The 18,068-nt window shown below is 32.0% G+C and overlaps 1 protein-coding gene across 3 annotated transcripts in view; it reads right to left on the bottom strand.

Annotated features, from left to right (window-relative positions):
• Positions 1–293: 293 nt before the first annotated feature.
• Positions 294–18,068, bottom strand: part of LOC116769833 (serum response factor homolog) — a 115,408-nt gene continuing 97,633 nt past the window's right edge. For 2 of the 3 annotated variants that reach the window (XM_032661029.2, XM_032661030.2), the window contains 4 exons: positions 2,836–2,960; positions 2,314–2,558; positions 1,033–1,171; positions 294–854 (listed from right to left, as the gene is read on the bottom strand). In XM_032661029.2, the coding sequence (XP_032516920.1) occupies positions 1,035–1,171; positions 2,314–2,558; positions 2,836–2,960 (507 nt within the window). In that variant the 3' untranslated portion in view covers positions 294–854; positions 1,033–1,034. Of the gene's footprint in view, positions 1,172–2,313; positions 2,559–2,835; positions 2,961–18,068 lie in introns of all 3 variants that reach the window. The other variant, XM_061522444.1, reaches the window with a different exon arrangement.

The raw sequence follows: 18,068 nt of genomic DNA, 5'->3' as shown, positions 1-18,068 counted from the left end.
TTTAGATGGCAATTAAATGACTCAGTAAACACTGGCTATCGTGATGGTATATCTTAATTTTCTTACTGTAATTATATAAATTATTTTGAACGACAATAAAAAAAAATTCAAGAATTTTATTGAGATAATAATTGTGTATACGAAATGTTTTAATTCTGTCAGTACGTTGAAACTTTAATAATTCTACATTTTCAATATATATTTTCTATTGAACGAATACTAGTGAGTTTTTCCTCTAAAGTTGAGTTATGATTGCATATAATAGTGTTAAGGGGATGAAATAAAAGAATATAAACACTTTAAAATGTTTTATTAATTTATAGGAAACGAAAAGGAACATTATTGACCTTAATATAAATATGCCTATTGTTGTTGTTATACAAAATTCAGCTAGAATATTCTGTTATACTCGTCTTAAACAGACGATGCCTTTGATTATAATAAACAAAAATGAAAAATCAGCTATTATTATAAGAACAAATAAATGCCTTAGACCAAAAACCTTGACTGACCATTCGTATGTTTATTTTAAAATTAATTTAACTTCCCTTCGCGCCTTCATTACAACGGTACAAAATATTTCAAATTTAATTCGGTACAAAAATATTATCTAATTAATTTACAACAATAAATTACGTATATTTTTTTTACATCGTTTTCAAAACTATTACAACATAGAAAGGCAAGGTTACAAACGTTACAATACAGCCACTAAAATTGCTTCTCACGAGTATAGTACTTATATATAACAGAACAAGAATATCATCCAATACTTGACTTTGGTACAAATATATATTTTAAAAATTATATGCAAAGAAAACTGTTATCGTACCCACCATAATGAAATTGCAAATCTGTGAACAAAAGGCAATTTATATCTCTCGGCTAACATTATAAAGTTTTGTTAAAAATATTCTATCTAAATACTTATTGGAAGAACAACAAAAGGAGTCAAGTAAGTTAGTATATAACATTCTGGTGGCAAATATTTGAATTATTTTTTTAATATAGAACAGCAATCTTATGTCATACCATCACTTTCTGCCGGTGCTCAAATCCTGAAGCTCACTGCTGTCATCGCTAGAGGCGCTGGGGCAACCGTTTGTAGCACCAGAGGCCATCATCGACAATGGTATGGTGATGAATTGAGGCTGACTTGATGATGAAGAAGCTGGAAGGTGATGAAATATATACCAATTCAGATAGACAGATATGAACTGTTGCGATTAGTGCAGCAAATTTTTAGTTGCTTTAATATTTTATCAAATACTAAAAGATGAAGCTGTGTAATAAAACGCATTTTTGCAATTTTGTTGAACGAGGCGGTCCCTTCTTCTCTCTCTTTACTTTCAACACATTTTATTTTAATATTATGTCCGACTTAAAACAGTGTAGATCGAATTTTTCAAATATATGACAGGCAAAAAAAATGAAAATAATCATAGCAGCAAACGTATTTCTAATATTAGATTACTGTTCAAAAATATTTTAATTACCAGTTATATAGGCAAGAAGTATTCGTTTATTAGATTAAAGTTCTTAACTAAACTCAGCAAGACTCCCGTCTTTGGTTGATATGGAAATAAACCTTTGTGACTAAGGTTATAAACATTTTTGAGGTTAAGGTGAAGGTTATATAAATGGAGAAATATGTGTTTGAAATAATGAAGATGAAATTAGCTTCGAAGCAAAGTCTGATTAGGCCTTTAGCATATAATTCCATTTTATTAATCTTATCAATAATTCAATGCTCACAAGTTAGTGAAAGCTATAGAAATTGTTTCGAGACAAACTAAAGTAAATGCTATTTCAGCTGTTTAAGTTATTTTTGAAAGTATACACAAAGTGACTTCGATATAATTTCCCTAAAGTAGGCTACAATCTGAGATATGCCTTTGTTAGTGATTACTGCATTTCACGAAATACGAGGCAGCTTAGAAGAAGTAATAACGATTTATATAATTATTTATGCAATCTTTTTCATATTCTAGAGAAAGTAATGAGTTTTTTTTTTATTCCCAACACACACTCATTCTTCTTAAAATTTCTACATAAAGAAAATACTAATTTATTTAGACGTAACCGTCCAGGGTGAGGCTAAACGGTATAAATATTTTTTGAAGCCGGAAAATAAATACGTTTCAAAAAAATATATATAAAAATTGTTACACAATATATGATATATATGATAAAAAACTTAAATACGAGATATTAATATTTATAAAAGGATTTTTTCGTCATCGCATTCATTCATAAAAAAAAGGATCAAAGGATCGACATGGCAAATTAATTTAATATATCTAATAAAATTACCTCCTTCTTGTCCTTGATTAGCCAAACCCAATATGAAGTTATGAGGATATCCCATAGCCAAGTTCCCTAGACCAAGATTGGTACCGATACCATCCAAGCCTACACCCAGAACTCCGGAGTGGTACAGGATGGCGCCCCCAGGAAGATCTATTTTCGGCAGAATCTTGGGTAACGATGGTTGGCTTGGCTTAGATTCTTCGACGTTCAATGATGACGTTGAAGGCATATTTTCTTGTGAATTTTGTCTGCAATGATATCGGTTTTAGTACTCTATACAAAAAAGGTGTTGCTAAATACACTGAACTTTTTAGGTAATCCTGTTTATTCGACTTATAAATATGTGGGAGTTAGAAACTAAACATAAAAAAATGCAGTAGAAAATACTCAAATAGTCATAAAACGCTAAAAATGGTCGGATATAAACATTAAAAAAAAGTTTGTGTTTGTTTGGAGGTATCAAAAACAACTAAACCTGAAATCGGAAGTTCAGTTTGTGATTGTTTTAAATTTACTCCTTCTTACCTATTGTTAGCATCTTTTTCGCGGTCTGAAGTCCATTCCTTGTGGTTCTGCATCAACTTCTCTCCCGGAGATTCAGGATCACTGCCGCTCTCATCGCCGCTATCCCCGGATGAAGCTGGTTCATCCTAAAACAATATTTGGTTTATATTATATATCATCGGTGTGTCTTAATGCTAAAAGACTTAACGACGAACCACATTTGATAAACATAGCTTGTATATTATTGGTATAGTTTTGTGCTTATTAAATCGTTGTACGAAGATGTCTTTAAAGCTAAATAAAGCTTCTTGCTTATCCATCTCATCCGACAGTATTTCTAACAAGACGCTTTATATAAAAAAGATTGGTCTATGCAATTACATCGGAAGCGTAATGTACCAAGAAATATTCACAATTATTAAGTAAACTATTAGGGACAGAACATTTTTTTTGACAAATTAGAGAGCAAAGTTTCCTATAAGTTTATTAAATTAAACCGTGAATTACATTAAGCATTGAAATATATTTGGAATACAATAAAACGATATCTCTCATGGATGTATTGTGAGAGGAGTGTGGGTGTGCATTGTCTGATCCCACTAAATAATAATTGTTGCTTACTACTGCTTAACGCATTCTATAATATTCATCTGATAAAGAGAAAGAATAGGGAGATATTTAAAAGAATTGTATTTGTGTTTTACGATCGTATTAGTGAGCTGCTGGCTATTTATTTTTGTAAATGCTGTAGCAAATTCATTGAAATCTTTTTGATTCTGAGTTTGAAAAAAATTAAGCCAAATTTTGCAGAATATTGATGTTTATTTTTAGGCATTCTTTATGTTATAGTTGTCCAAAAATGCATGCCAAATTTCATAAATTGAAAGTCGAATGGGCAATTTTAAACTGAGGCAAGTTGCCTCATTATCCATTATGAAACTTATTTTTCAAAACTATACCATTTTCTAAAGTTTTTTTTTTTGTATTTTCCAAAAATTAATTGTTATTTCTTTAAATCATATGAGAAATAAGGTCAAAAATTTATTTTATTCCCTTGTTTAATTAAGAGATTAACTGTCAAAAAAGTAAATATGTCCTTAGAGATCTTAACTTCCTGCATTCTTAACTCAACTATAACCGATTTTGCCGATCTGTACAAATAAATACAGACAGAAAATTATTTTAATAGAATAGTTAATTAATTAAGGAAATTTTTATATATTCTTTGGCGACTGTACAATGGCTGACTACAATCTATCTCAAACCTTTTTTGGGCTACAAGTCGTTTTGTCTGAGACGTCACAATGGCCGATATGAAGTCATTGTTAGTTTTAAATAGCATAGCATTGTTATTTATGAAAAAAATATTCAAACACATCATAATCAGTTTCATATAAAATGCTATTCTGATATTAATATTATATACACTTGTCAAGTGCGATATTTTTTGTCTATTTTCAAATTTTCAAATTTTTCGAACAAGACAAATAATAATTATGCATTAAAAATTTTACCATGTTTCATTACAAGTTAGTTTTCAATTACTGTCAGAGCTTTTGTGTTAAAATTTTATATTTTTGTATTTAAAATATTCTATATATGTTTTTAATATTTTCTAAGAAACTGAAAGAATATCAAACAAGCTTTAAGGTTGTATAGATTACGTGTTAGTCTAATATATTAACTAATGCACCTTTTCATTTCCTACGATTTTTATGAATTTCAGATGACATATTCATATTTATTCTACCGGTATGTATAATAAAAGTATAAATGATACATTTCGTGACAAAATAAGATATAAATCACTGAAAAACAAGGCAATGTTGGTCCAAAATGTCGTCATTACCGTGAAATTCAATACGCAGGTGAGCTGCGCGGGCGCATCTATACACGACGAGGAGTGCTCCTGTTTCGTTAAAATTCAATAACATATTTAAATTATTACTATGTATTATAAAACAGTCTCTTCTTTTAATGAACTTTATTTAAATCTGTTATCACCACGTATTAGAACTAGGTTTAAGTGTTTATTTTAAACATTTTAAAGTATTTTACTGAATAATAACCACTAATATTATTATAATCATTTTAAAAAATTAAAGATTTCATACTTACAAAATATTAATTTATTACGTTTGTAGTATTTACGTAAAACTTAGAATTATTCGAGCAGATATAAAAAATATGTAAATTCTATGTAATTAGAAATAAATAAATAAATAAACTAAGCAATTTATTAAGTATAGCGTCGAGAGGCGGTTATTTCTTTACCTATATAAAATCCCGTAATACGATAACACCGAGGGTACAATCGGGAGATAAGATCGCCGGCGATCGTGTAGGATACCACGGACACGCGTTGTGATATCGCATCAATAATGAGACCGAATTTGTTCGAATAATGGCGAGAAACTACCAAATTACCAGCTCATTGTTCTAAAGTGTAGATCCCTTAATGATCTGATGGCTGATCTTAACCGTTAATGACATAGCAATTTAATATCACAGAAACTAACATTGAATCAACATCACACAGAGCCCTGTATCAAACTCTAATGAGGCCCTATATAATTTCAACAAAGAATTATACTTATTGAAAATCAGCAGTATTTACTAACCTTAATCCTAAATTACAACCGCCTATTAAAACGAGAACCGGGTTTTAAAAGGACTGGTACAAAGGATCTTGAAACCCTATTCACGTATCGTCGCGCCTCTAACAATATAGTTATTTACAGTCCAATTACAAAGCCTTGTAAACGTAATAGTCATTCTATTTGGGCTAGGAAATATTGGGATGCTAAATTCTGTGAGCATTGTTGAACCAACAAGGAGTGACCTCTCACCATCGTTCCTAATTGATAGTATTCATTGTAATCGTTCTTCAAATGAGTTGTTTATTTTCTTCATGTAGAGTATTCATTAAAAATATATATATTGCTAACCTAATTCGAATAAAATACATGAGAATAAATAAAATAAACGCAAAAGCAATCGATTGAACATAAACATGGCTATCATATTCATAAGTAGGCAACAAAATTGAAAAAAAAAAAATCTTAAACACGTGCCTGAAATAAAGCAGGCCGAAAATCTCCCAAAACAAATCTAAGCTGATATTTTCTGTGTAAATCATTATTCGTCCATACAAATGTCTCACACGAACATGTGTATAGTGAATACCTATTATATCGCGAGGAATGCATCTCCTTGATTTTGAATGCCTGCTTATTATGCACCCATTTACACCCGAAGCTCGGGGACGGGGTTAGATCATATGGAAGAGACGTTGCACCGATATCACTAACATTGCACGCAATATTAAATGCACCAAAGTGTTTTAATTGAAAAGTTAAATCGATCTAAATAATATAAAGTAGTTTTTATGGCTTGCTATTTTGTATAACTGATTGTTTCGATCATAATGTAACCACCCACTCCAGATAATGATCAAGATAAAGGCACCATCTAGATAATTTACATCCCTGTTAAGATACGCAAACAGTAGCCTTTGGGCGTACGATACGCATCTCGAGGGCAAGTTAACAAGCGCCTTGTAGCTGTCAATCGTGCTAATGTTTGCTTACAATTGTATAGCCTTCATGCGTGGGCGAGACGATTAGATCCTGTTACAGCGATATTTAGTGTATAATGATTATGCACCGAAATAGTAACATTTTTTTTGCCATTAACAGATAATATATTGAATCATTTTAGGGTCAGCGCATCCTAACCCTCGCTGGTACTTCAACCCCTCACAGCAGATCCATGTTAAGCTACTGGATTTCGTAGCTTACAAATTATAAGACTAAATACAAGGAAATAATGGACATTTTGTTTCAATTCTATTTTTGTAACTTTCCCCCTTTATAATCCCAAAAGCCTTCAGGATGACGTAACTCTCGAAGTGGAATTATGTCCTCGAGTGAAGATCACTCAGCATCAGATGGGCTTTCTTGCTATTCGTAGCTCTATAGCATAAAAAAGGCGAAGATACTATGAATCTTTTTAATAGTAGGAACCCATTGAATCACTAATAGCAAGATCTCGTCATCTTGATATCGTAGTGCCAACACACGTCCATTGTGACGCTGTTTGATCCCCGACTCCGGTGGACACGACATTTGAATTTTAACGTTGGCGAATGTGCCAATTACTCGCGACTTACTGCTTGATTTGAGATATGGAATCTAAAGGTTACACTTGCGATCGGATAAATAAAATAACTGGAACGTAAAGAAATTTATTACAGTAGAAGTATGGGAAAATATGATTAGTCGTTTTATGTTAGATGTAAAGAGAATTAATGTCTGATAGAAGCTAAAAGTCCGATATTCTTTCAATCAAACAGCTACTTTTTTACTGGGATTTCGTTTTAGAAGGTACAAAGCTGGTTAAAAGCTTCCATAGACGAGCAGTCCATTAAAACCTGTCGCTACAATTAGTATAGTAAATAATAAGCCTTTAGACACTAACTATATACATGTTTTAATATAAAGCAATATACAGTTATCCTTATAAAATTCAAGTTGATCTCTATACAGTATCTTCTAGCCATTAATATAACAGAATGTTTTACATCTTATACAGAAGTCCCTTAAAATAAATAACCTTGTGATTCATATTCGCTTAATCTAAATTGTACAATCAGGTATCGGTGATATCACTGGCAATATTACTAATACCAGACAGGTAATCTTAGTATTATACTGGTAATATCAATCATATGTTAACAACGTTGTTATCGCTTAAATAACCATATAAAGTATTATTGATATTATCCATTGATTGTGCTGAATTATTTTGTCTGTTTGTTATAAGCGGGTTACTTTCGTAATGTTCTATGCAATGACAGAACAATAACGTCTCGTAACTTATATTGTAGTCATACTGCGTACTGTATAGTTTTGGGCAAAGTGCAGTCAAAAATGACGTAAATATGGTGGATTAAAGACTTTGCTTATATCAGAATCGGTATAAAACGGGCATAAAATTGATGAGTTTTAATTTATATGCATAAATTATTATATAAAGAAAATAATTTTGATAATATATTAATAGTTTTTCGCAATTCAGAAGCTGTCGAAGGACACGGAAGTGAATACAATGTCGGCGAGATAAAAGCTTTGTTAATATGCGTGACGTAACGCCGCCTATTGGACTATGAATTGTTAAAGGATTTATTTATTGAAAACTTCGGCCCTCGGGATTTAAACCTAATGGATATTAATGGAGGCTTTTATTACGAGATAAAAAGATTGACATATTTATGTGCTATACCATAATTTTATTCAAAATTATTTACGGTGACTACTTAATGAATATAAGGAACAGTTTTGATACAAAGATAAAAAGCTCTCTGTTGCAAAGAGCTTTTTATGGCGAAATACTGTTTGATTAATTTATAAAACTCCTAATTTTATAGCAGTTCGACGTCTGGTGATAAGAGGTATTGCTTTTGGTTAGTTCCTGAAGTTATAGAAACAAATTGGACTGATAACATATCAGTCTGCACAGAATCAATACATCCTACTTGATATCGGATACCTATTTACCAATTATTTCACATACATTCTTGTTTATATGAAAAGATAATATGAAGTATGCTTTCAAACAGGTTGCATCATTTAGATGCAGTTGATAGTGTATTTTAAACACACACATTTATATATATCGAGAAGCAGTTGTACTGGTTAATTCTATAAATATATTATCTTATATATCATATTAAACCAGTCATCTGCTATATAAAAACAGTTGTCACTAACAGCCAATAAATCGGTCAACATCCGCGGCCGGTTCGTGACAGTACAAAATCGATCCAAACAAAGAGCAAACATCGGTCAACCAAACGAAAGCTAAGAAACCGTGTTCGCCGCGGGCTCTGCTGTTGGATTTTATACACTGATTCTAAAGCTCTGCTAATAAAATTTCTCACTTGTCATAATCACATAAATATTAATTCAAATTTACAATCATTTTCAAATGTGACACGTTTATGTGTTATAATTTTCTTAGGTAGATATTAGATCAGACATAAATAGAAAATAAGCAATGTACTCAAAACTAAAACGTGGTTTGATTATCAAAAATATAGGTTTATATTGGGAATCGATCGCCTCTGATTCCTATGTAGTTCACACTCGAATGCTACACGGTAAGTAACTGTTAGCTTGACGATGAGCACGATGACTGACGATGAGTTTTAAGGGTTTTTATTGAATTGCCAATGCTTGTTAGAAAAATATTTATCTGCTTATTTATTTATTGATATATGACTTAAATAACACTCATATATGTATATATATTTTAACGTATATCTCAACTAGCTGTGTAGCGTCGCAGGATAATAATTAGATAATAGTCTTATCTTTGCTTTTAATGTTATAAAAATGTCTTACTATTATAAACGAAGACAGTTACATATGACACGCAGCTACACGTGGGAGAAGCTGCATCGCTTTCGGCGCTCAGACCTCAAATTTGTTGATCACGTTTTAACTTTGAACCCGATTCTAACCTATGCGGATAGAGAACCATGAACTATTACTACGTGCATACATAGATAATAAATCATTTTGACTTAATGTGTTAAAGAATTCCTACAAAAAATTCAATAATTTAACCTTAGTAAAATCTAGAGCAATCACACTAGACTATATTTTATAGTTTTAAACTCATAGAATTTCTTATCTTAAGGTCTATAAGATGAATGTTTTAGCTGAAATTGGCGTAAAGAAAGGATAGATCGTTAAATCTAAGCATCACTCCGGCTCTGAGAACTATAACACAGTGTAAGGTTTTATCACACTGATTATAAAAACGCGCGTTTATTTTTAAACGTACGATATATTTATAAAATAAATGGTTTTACAAATTATATACTTATGTTCAAATTATTTCTGATATGACTCACATTATAATTAAAATATATAGATTTTTGTAACAAATTTCGGCTTTTATTTCTCTGTAAAAATTTTGTTTCTTCTCAATGAAATTCGTAATATGTAAATGTATTTGTAGCGTATTTCATTTCTAAACATATATACTAAAATGTACTATAAAAATTAAGAAAAAATGTGAGGCTGGAATATACTTGCTTATAGAACATTTTTCATTAAATACATGATTTATGACTAAAATTCAATAACACAGTAGAGTGAAGCTTAAACATACAAAATAGTTTTCAAAAACGAGCGAGTAACGTCCACGCTGTGGTGCATACACAAATATCTTACCCGCGGGCTCTTGGCCTATCACGAGTTAAGAGATCTGACAATTGCAGACGCGGATTTAATGCAGATTCAGACCATTTGTCAATACGCCCCGGATTATATGTCGAATATAAATAGATAGCTTCCCCGTAAAAAAATAAAATATGTACTATATAAAACAAAAACAAAAAATTCATTAACAGAGAGGAAAAATTGACACGAATGTTAGAAAAAAACATTAAATTAGACGCTCTTTTTTGTAAATTATTTGATAAACATAATAACTTTGATGTGACAAAATATTAACAAATTAATATTTAATATTATTGGGAGTATACTACGTAAACACCAGCGATACATCACATCGCTGACTTTTTAATGACTATAGCACAAAATTATAAAATTCTATTTCACTTGATACATTTTTATCTTTACATGAACGTATTTTAATCGTCCTTAACACGTTTGGTCATTAAATCATATTTGGTATATAGATTCAGCTGCAGTCATCTGTAATAAACAATATTGATAGTGTTCCAGTATTGTCATGTTTGTATAATGAAGCCTCGGATGTAGTAATGATTGGGCGATATTTAATATAGTGAGGCGTGGTAATGGCTCACATTGCAACATGACGCACTCGTTTCATACAGTTTTTAGTATATTACATGAAGTTATTAACACAGATATTATGAAATTTTCAAAGTATTTAATTTTATGACGTAATTTTAATAGATCTTGTATGTGTTTAGAATGTTAGATTATATATGTATGTTAATATGTATGTGTAAATAATTATTTATAAAAAAAAAATGTAAAATTATATATTTACATATACTTTGAGGCGGACGTTTTTACAAAGCATATTATAAACTTAACATAGCATTTGCAATTCAAATGCTATTTATTGTTTTTTAAACTAATACTTAAACTGAAAAAAAAAACTAACTTTATATATAGGACATTCCAATCAACATTCCACAATACTAAGCCTTCCTAGGCCATTATACTTAATGCTTACACACTATGACCATTTCCTTGATAATTTATATTAATTTAATATTATTTTTAATGTGACTGAACTATCAAAAAGCCGTCAGTCGTGTCATATGAAATGCTATTAAAACAATGGTCACATTTGCAATTCATGTACGACAAGCAAGCTTAGTTATTATATATTTCATAACAAGATACTAATAAGGGCGATCACAAACCAATCACGTCCATATCACAATATAAGCAAAAACTCGTTCAAAAGCAAAACAATTTAAATTAAATCACAACGCAAACCGGTAAACTACTACGATGGAAAAAGCTAATAACTTACCGGTCAACAAAAACCACGATGATATGGCACACCAGTTTCTCACGTGCTACCGGGAATCGAACCCGGAACCGTGCTTGGGAACGGACATTGGAACGTCTGGTTCTTACTCTAGGAACTATAATTGGTTTGTTACAAATGTGACAAGCACGCGACTCTGTTCCAATACGTCTGTACGTACATTGTTGATTTCATAATAAATCTCCTACTATAAACTACGGCGGGTTATCAATAAAAACTCTTTGGACGAATATTGATGAACATTTAAATAAAAATTCATACGAAGCTGAATATGTCGTGCAATCGGAAATTGTGTGAAAAACGAACACATAGAATTCGCCGTTTGACATATCGCAGTGAAAATTGGCAGAGCGGGGTCCGTCCCGGCGGGGTCGCGTCTAACGTAATAGATGTAATAATTCGTCAAACAAAAACCGGTAACAATCGGCACGCACCGGTCGATCGGCTTTCATTTAACCGATAAATAAATAATCGTTTTATTGTACGGACACGTTCCCCCACGGAATCCCGCCTAAGGGTGTCACCTTATAAGGATGAGGAAGCTCGCCAGTACTTTATATTCGAGGCTTGTCTTCCCGCAAAAAAATACGATTCGCGTACTCCAGCGTAAGACAGGGTTGCCGGTTGCGAATTTACTGTTCAGGGTTGCTGCTTCGTGGAATGGCATCAGTTGTAGTACCAAGAAATTTTAATGCCATCAGAATATATATTATTTAATACAAAAAAGACCTTTTCTGGGAAATCTTAAATTCTTATTCATTACCATTTAAATTTAACATACAGCGTGATCAATAAATTTAATTTAATAGTGCATATAATAAGTGATCGAGACGTGATACTAAAAAAAAACATCAAAATGTATTGGGGGTAAGTGACAGCCCTAGAAAAAAATATTTTAAGAAGTAAATCGTCGCGGTGAAGTGAAAACCTAATAAAGAACATTTGTATTTTATTTTGGTGAAATATTTATCACGTACACTCAGCTTCCCTAAAATAAAGACTTGTCTGAACTCTTTTTACTTCAGACAAATCGGAATATTACCTTAACTTAAATAGTATATCGAAAATTTGACATAATTATAAAGTCCCACCTTCCTATAACAGTTCATTTGCTTCATCTTGAAACAAGCAAATACATTCAGATTATATTTAAGATTTTCGTAAGTGAAAACGTGTTTTATTTATAAACATTTTTATCAATTTCCAAAAAACCAAAACATGAAAAATTTCAACGAGAATTTTTCTGTTTTATAATTTCGTTGTCCAAGCTTACAACAACTATAACTTGTATCGAAGCCTCCCGACAATTATCACGCACTACGATGACTTACAACAGACGGCGCAGCGCTCCGAGACGATACAATCGCTTCCCGAAACCGATTTCAAAAGTCAACGCAAAAAGCCTGACAAACCATCACAATACAATTATAAATGATACATTCACCGTACAATTCAGCGGAGCTCACATCAAAAATGTTTATTGCTTTTTGTTCTAAAACAAGCAAAGTTATTCTTAAGTAACGTTACGTTATATATACATATCTTTGAATTATTTTGTACACCTTAATGACGCATCAAGCGATGCGGACTAGGAATTATATTTATTAAGGAATTTATCTACTTCCATATATGTAAGTACGCCCTAACGTAATATATTTATATAATTTAAACGAAATTTATGCCGTGTAATAAGGGAAACATAGCTGCATAAATTACTTCGATTACACATATATGAACGGTCTGGCAACTGATTGGTGGGACATTTTAATCGACTTCAAAATAAAAGTTCTCAATTCAGTATATTCCGTATACGACGTGACTTTTTGTTAATCTTATCCCAATTTTGCTATGATCACAAACAAATCTTTCCAATAATTAAATTGAAGACATAGCATTTCATACAAAGTTTATATATATATTTGTTGAAACTAATAAATCGATAATTAATTTTTCAAATTCTTTCAATAGTAACACTTAAATTTATTTATCAGTGACACTTGTATCACAATTTAAAATGTTGTATAACAACAATAAATTGAATTTTATTAATATTTGAAATATATATTGCGGAACGGACAGTACTAGACTCGATTATTTCAACTTCAATAGTACAATAGAAATGTCATTATGCTTGACATTTAGTGACAGTACATACATTGAGGAAACTTCATGTATTGACGTATAACATTTGTGTGGGCGTATGTCAAAGTTACGGTAGTGTGTGTTATCTCAATTTTTTTTTATATTAATCCTGATGATAAGCTTCTCTAAGAGCAAAATACCATCACAATCAGTTCAGCCGTTTTTGCGGAATTGATAAGCAAATACCATAAGATAGAAATATTATATCCCTTTACAAACTAAATCGTTACTATTTATTTAATAAGGGTTCTAAAATGAAACTGTCATGGGTCTCGTCTGCCCGTGATCACGGTCGATGCAAAGTACCCGAAACGTCGGGAGTATGTTGTTTTAAAAATAATAAGCTAACGCACAGTAATTTAATTAAGATTAAAATACGTTACATTTTTGTCTAATATTGTAATTGAGTTGTTTGTTTGTCTTGGTATTAAACAAGATTTGAATCAATTTTAACTTATTATTTATTATATAAGATTGAATTCAGGCAGTAAACCGTTTTTTAAATCCTTATTGTTTTTTTTATTCATGCAAATCCTGTCATTTGAGGTGTTAGAGCTTAGCTGGGGTCAAGTTACTGCAGCCCGAACATGGGTTGGATCGACTGGGGCAGTACCACTCTCTCTCAGAAGATCGCCTTGAAGTAGTCTTTACTGGCTGCGTTTCGTCATATGAGAGAGAGACCTGGTTGTCCTTTCCCTTTTCGCACCCTTTCCTGTCCTTTCCCTTTTCCTTCCCTTTCCCACCTTTTCCTCCCCCTCATCCCCGATCAAGGGTGGCAACACATCCGCATAACTATGTTGCGGTTGTCCGTGGGCGACAGTACTACCTTCATCAGGTAGGCCGTCTTCGGTTACCCCCTTCACAATAAAAAAAAAACAGTTTTACTTTGATATTTTGTTACTTGAAAGAATATAAATCATACAGATTATTTGCATTGAAAAATTAGTAGTAAATAAAATTTGCTCTAGTTGTTATTTTAAGAGAAAATACAACAATATTATAGAGTTTTGATATTTTACGTTATTGTTTTGCAATGAAAAACAAACTAATTTTTAGTTTGGAATTGTAAAATTAACATATTATATACGTAACAATACGTACTCGAGCAAGTTGACAGTATTCCGTCATTTAGTTTTTTTCTATATATACATATTTACCGTAGGTACATACTTTCTTTTTATTCTTTATAAATAGATAAACATGCATAGAGTTATATTTACAATTCAATTCTTCAATTATATACAGCCTTGCAGGGCTCCCTGTTGCGTATACAGCAAAAAAACTATTTATTACGATAGAACATATAAGGCCTGAATAGTCTATAACAGGCCTAGAACAGTGAAAAGAATCATGTTTTAAACAAAGGAAAATGTCAACATAACTTGAAATAACATCCATTAATTATGATCGGAGTAAATGGAGTTATTGAAGCCATTCAAATATTTTTTAATAATCTTTGTTCTTTAAATATACGGCTTCAAAAACTACGTTACTTTTCACGATTTTCCAGAGCAATGTTTGCATATTATTTGCATGTAAATTACTTCCCCACATTGTACTATCAGTATTATTTACTGAAATAACAGCAAATTGTGCCCGCGTTCGTCCATCGAGAGCCTAAAACAATAATGGAAATTGTACAGTAAAAATAAACAAGAAACATTTGGTTTGTCTTCCACAAACGACCAGCTTCTGAATCGAGGAAACGTCTCTATTTCGGATAATCAGGTCCTAAATATTCCTAATACCTAATTAACATCACCGTTTTGGAATACGCGAACACCCACAGATAAGTCTAAAGCTTTAAAAACTTAAATATCTAAACAATGTTGGCCCCCATCCATATTCATTCGTATCCAGAAAACTAAAGCGGTGGGCTTACGTGGCGGGATTCCATCACCGGTTCAATAAGTTTTTCATTTGTAATTAACCTTTTGTAATGCGGCGACGTTGCCACGCGTTGGACGCGCGTCTGACCTACATGGACACTGCACCTCAACACACCACGGTTTTGAAACCGCTTAAATTATTTAACAGACGCATCTTTGAAAGGACGTATGATGGCACGGGAATAAACGAATCTGTACGCTGAATGATAATAAAATACACATCAGTATAGAGACACGAGTGGGAATATTGTCACACTATGTACATGTGACAGTGAACTTAAGATTGCTGTTGGATGTGAAATTGATCGAAATTCCTCTGGAGCTGTCTTTCTGACGTTTTAGATCTGAGACGGCAGCAAGTCTGAAGGCCACGAATACCGATCCTGAGACACGATTTAGTTGAAAATAGAGCATCATTAAGATAGGTGAGGTGTCGTCGTGACCGAGAAAAAAATTAAGGATCCATCCGCTGCTAGTTAAGATGAATCGGATGTAATGAGTGGTTATGTTCGCGATGGCAGTGGCGATTCAGATGACATTAAACAGTCCACTGTCAAACGTGATGGGCCGTCACGATTGCTTTGATTGAACGTTGATTTGACACCGCTGACACAGCTGACACAACTGACACCGATAAATGTATTTCTGGTGACACTCTAGTGTCACAGACGTTTGTCATCTATGGCGGTGTAATTTACTGTATTTGTAATCAACATTAAAAGACCACCGATGACTTTAATGAGGCTTTGAAGTGAGCGCTAAATGCCAGTATTTTATTAATTGCTTACATTAAAATTATTTGCAAACATCTAACTAATATATATGTAATATTCGATCGGAATAGAATGTATTTGTTATGATACAGAATTTCCTTACAATTCCGAGTTGCATCAACATGACAATGCCTATACGCGGCTCGTTCGGACGGCTTGTAAATACGTTATTGTATCTTATTGTATCCAACGATCGTCCGTCCGTCTTTCTGTCTACTTGATTTGTTTGCCGCTCCTGTATAATGAAGGTGCAAGTCTTTGACAGTGGTTGCGATTCTCGATGATCGATTTCTCGATTAAAAGCGATTGTCGAAAGCACAATCGATTATACTCGATACCGGGTTGCCGGCTTAATTATTTTTGACTTTGATGGCTCGGATTTAGTTGTAACTGCGGTCACTGCAAAGGAATGCAAATTAAAAACAGGACAACTGAATGTATTATAATCAGAGGTAAAGACATTAATATCAACTTTATATAAAGTCAGTATTATTTTATGCGATATCCAAAAATTTCATTGACATTTTGTTAAAATTAGGCCTTTAAATGAGGTTCAAGTTTAAATGTTGTTTTGAGATTTAATTTCGTTACGTTATAAATAGTTACACGAATTTCGGCACTCTCCAACGGTAAAGCTACGTCCAGATGCGCTTGCGCATCCTATTAATCACTCTTGTTAAACTCAAGATTGCGAGATAAGTTCGAAAAATAACACCTTTTGCAATGAGTTATTCGCCACTTTGGTTCATACAAATTAACTGTTTGGCTTATGGCTATTAAGGATATATTTCTTATCGCGATATTATCCGAAAAATAAGTAATGATGGTTATTATATAAATCGGTCGAAAGTAGTGGGGACGTAAAATTTTAAGAGAACTGTTAAATTTAAATTAATCGTTTTCATATTGTTAAAATATTTTAATAAACTGCAACTTAAAAGGCCTTTACAAATATGTCTCTTATGATTATAATTTAAAACAATGCCAAACAAAATGAGAACTTCGTTCACATTTGAAACACATAAATCAACTTACAATTGTTAGGGTTTCGCAATGCCTTAAACGACATAAAAAATTACACCTATACAAACAAAATGCGATCAAATCACCATATTTTTCAATGAAAAGATTTAAAGAGTCGCTTCATTGATCAGTGTCAAGAGTGACATATTTATGTGTTAGATTTGTGTTGGAAAGTCATAATAAATTGGTACTAGAGAAACCGGCGCCTCAAACAATTTGATGGTACCAAAAAATATACATACATTATTATTGTGAACAATAATTATTAAGTTTAAATAAGAGTAATTGAATTTTTTAATGTACCGATTTAATTATATTTGAGTCGCTTTTCAAGGATTATTAATTTTAACATCGAATTTAATATAACGGCCATTTAATGTCGTATATTAAATTGTAAATGATAATGTAAAATGTATAACGCTTTCGTCTGACGTATAATACGTATTTGAGAAACGTGAAAATAGTCGTTAAAAAACCTACGAACTTCGTCTGTGAATTTTATCGCTTAAAGTCCGCTTCACTAAAACTCACTGTCAGATTGCACTAACTTTTATATACGAAAAGTTCAAAATGTTTGAAACTTTCATACCTATGTCAGTTTTTTTATCGCTTTGTAGCACAAAACATATTCATTTTAAATATTAACAGGTTTAAATATTTTTATATCGACTTACCGAAAAACCTAATGAGGGTAACAATGAGTTTCAGCGAATGTTTTCGTTGCTTACCCATCAATCTTGCTAAGGATTTCATCAATTGCAACAACTACAGCTAAGGCTGAGTGCACATTGAAGCATTAAACCACATTGACACTAGAATGTTCAAAGTATTCTTGAAAACTTTATATAAGAAGCTACGAGGTAGA

This window comes from Danaus plexippus, chromosome 14 (assembly GCF_018135715.1).
Source record: "Danaus plexippus chromosome 14, MEX_DaPlex, whole genome shotgun sequence".
Taxonomy (NCBI): domain Eukaryota; kingdom Metazoa; phylum Arthropoda; class Insecta; order Lepidoptera; family Nymphalidae; genus Danaus; species Danaus plexippus.
Note: the sequence above shows the minus strand (reverse complement) of the source record. Positions and strands in the feature narration are given on the sequence as shown.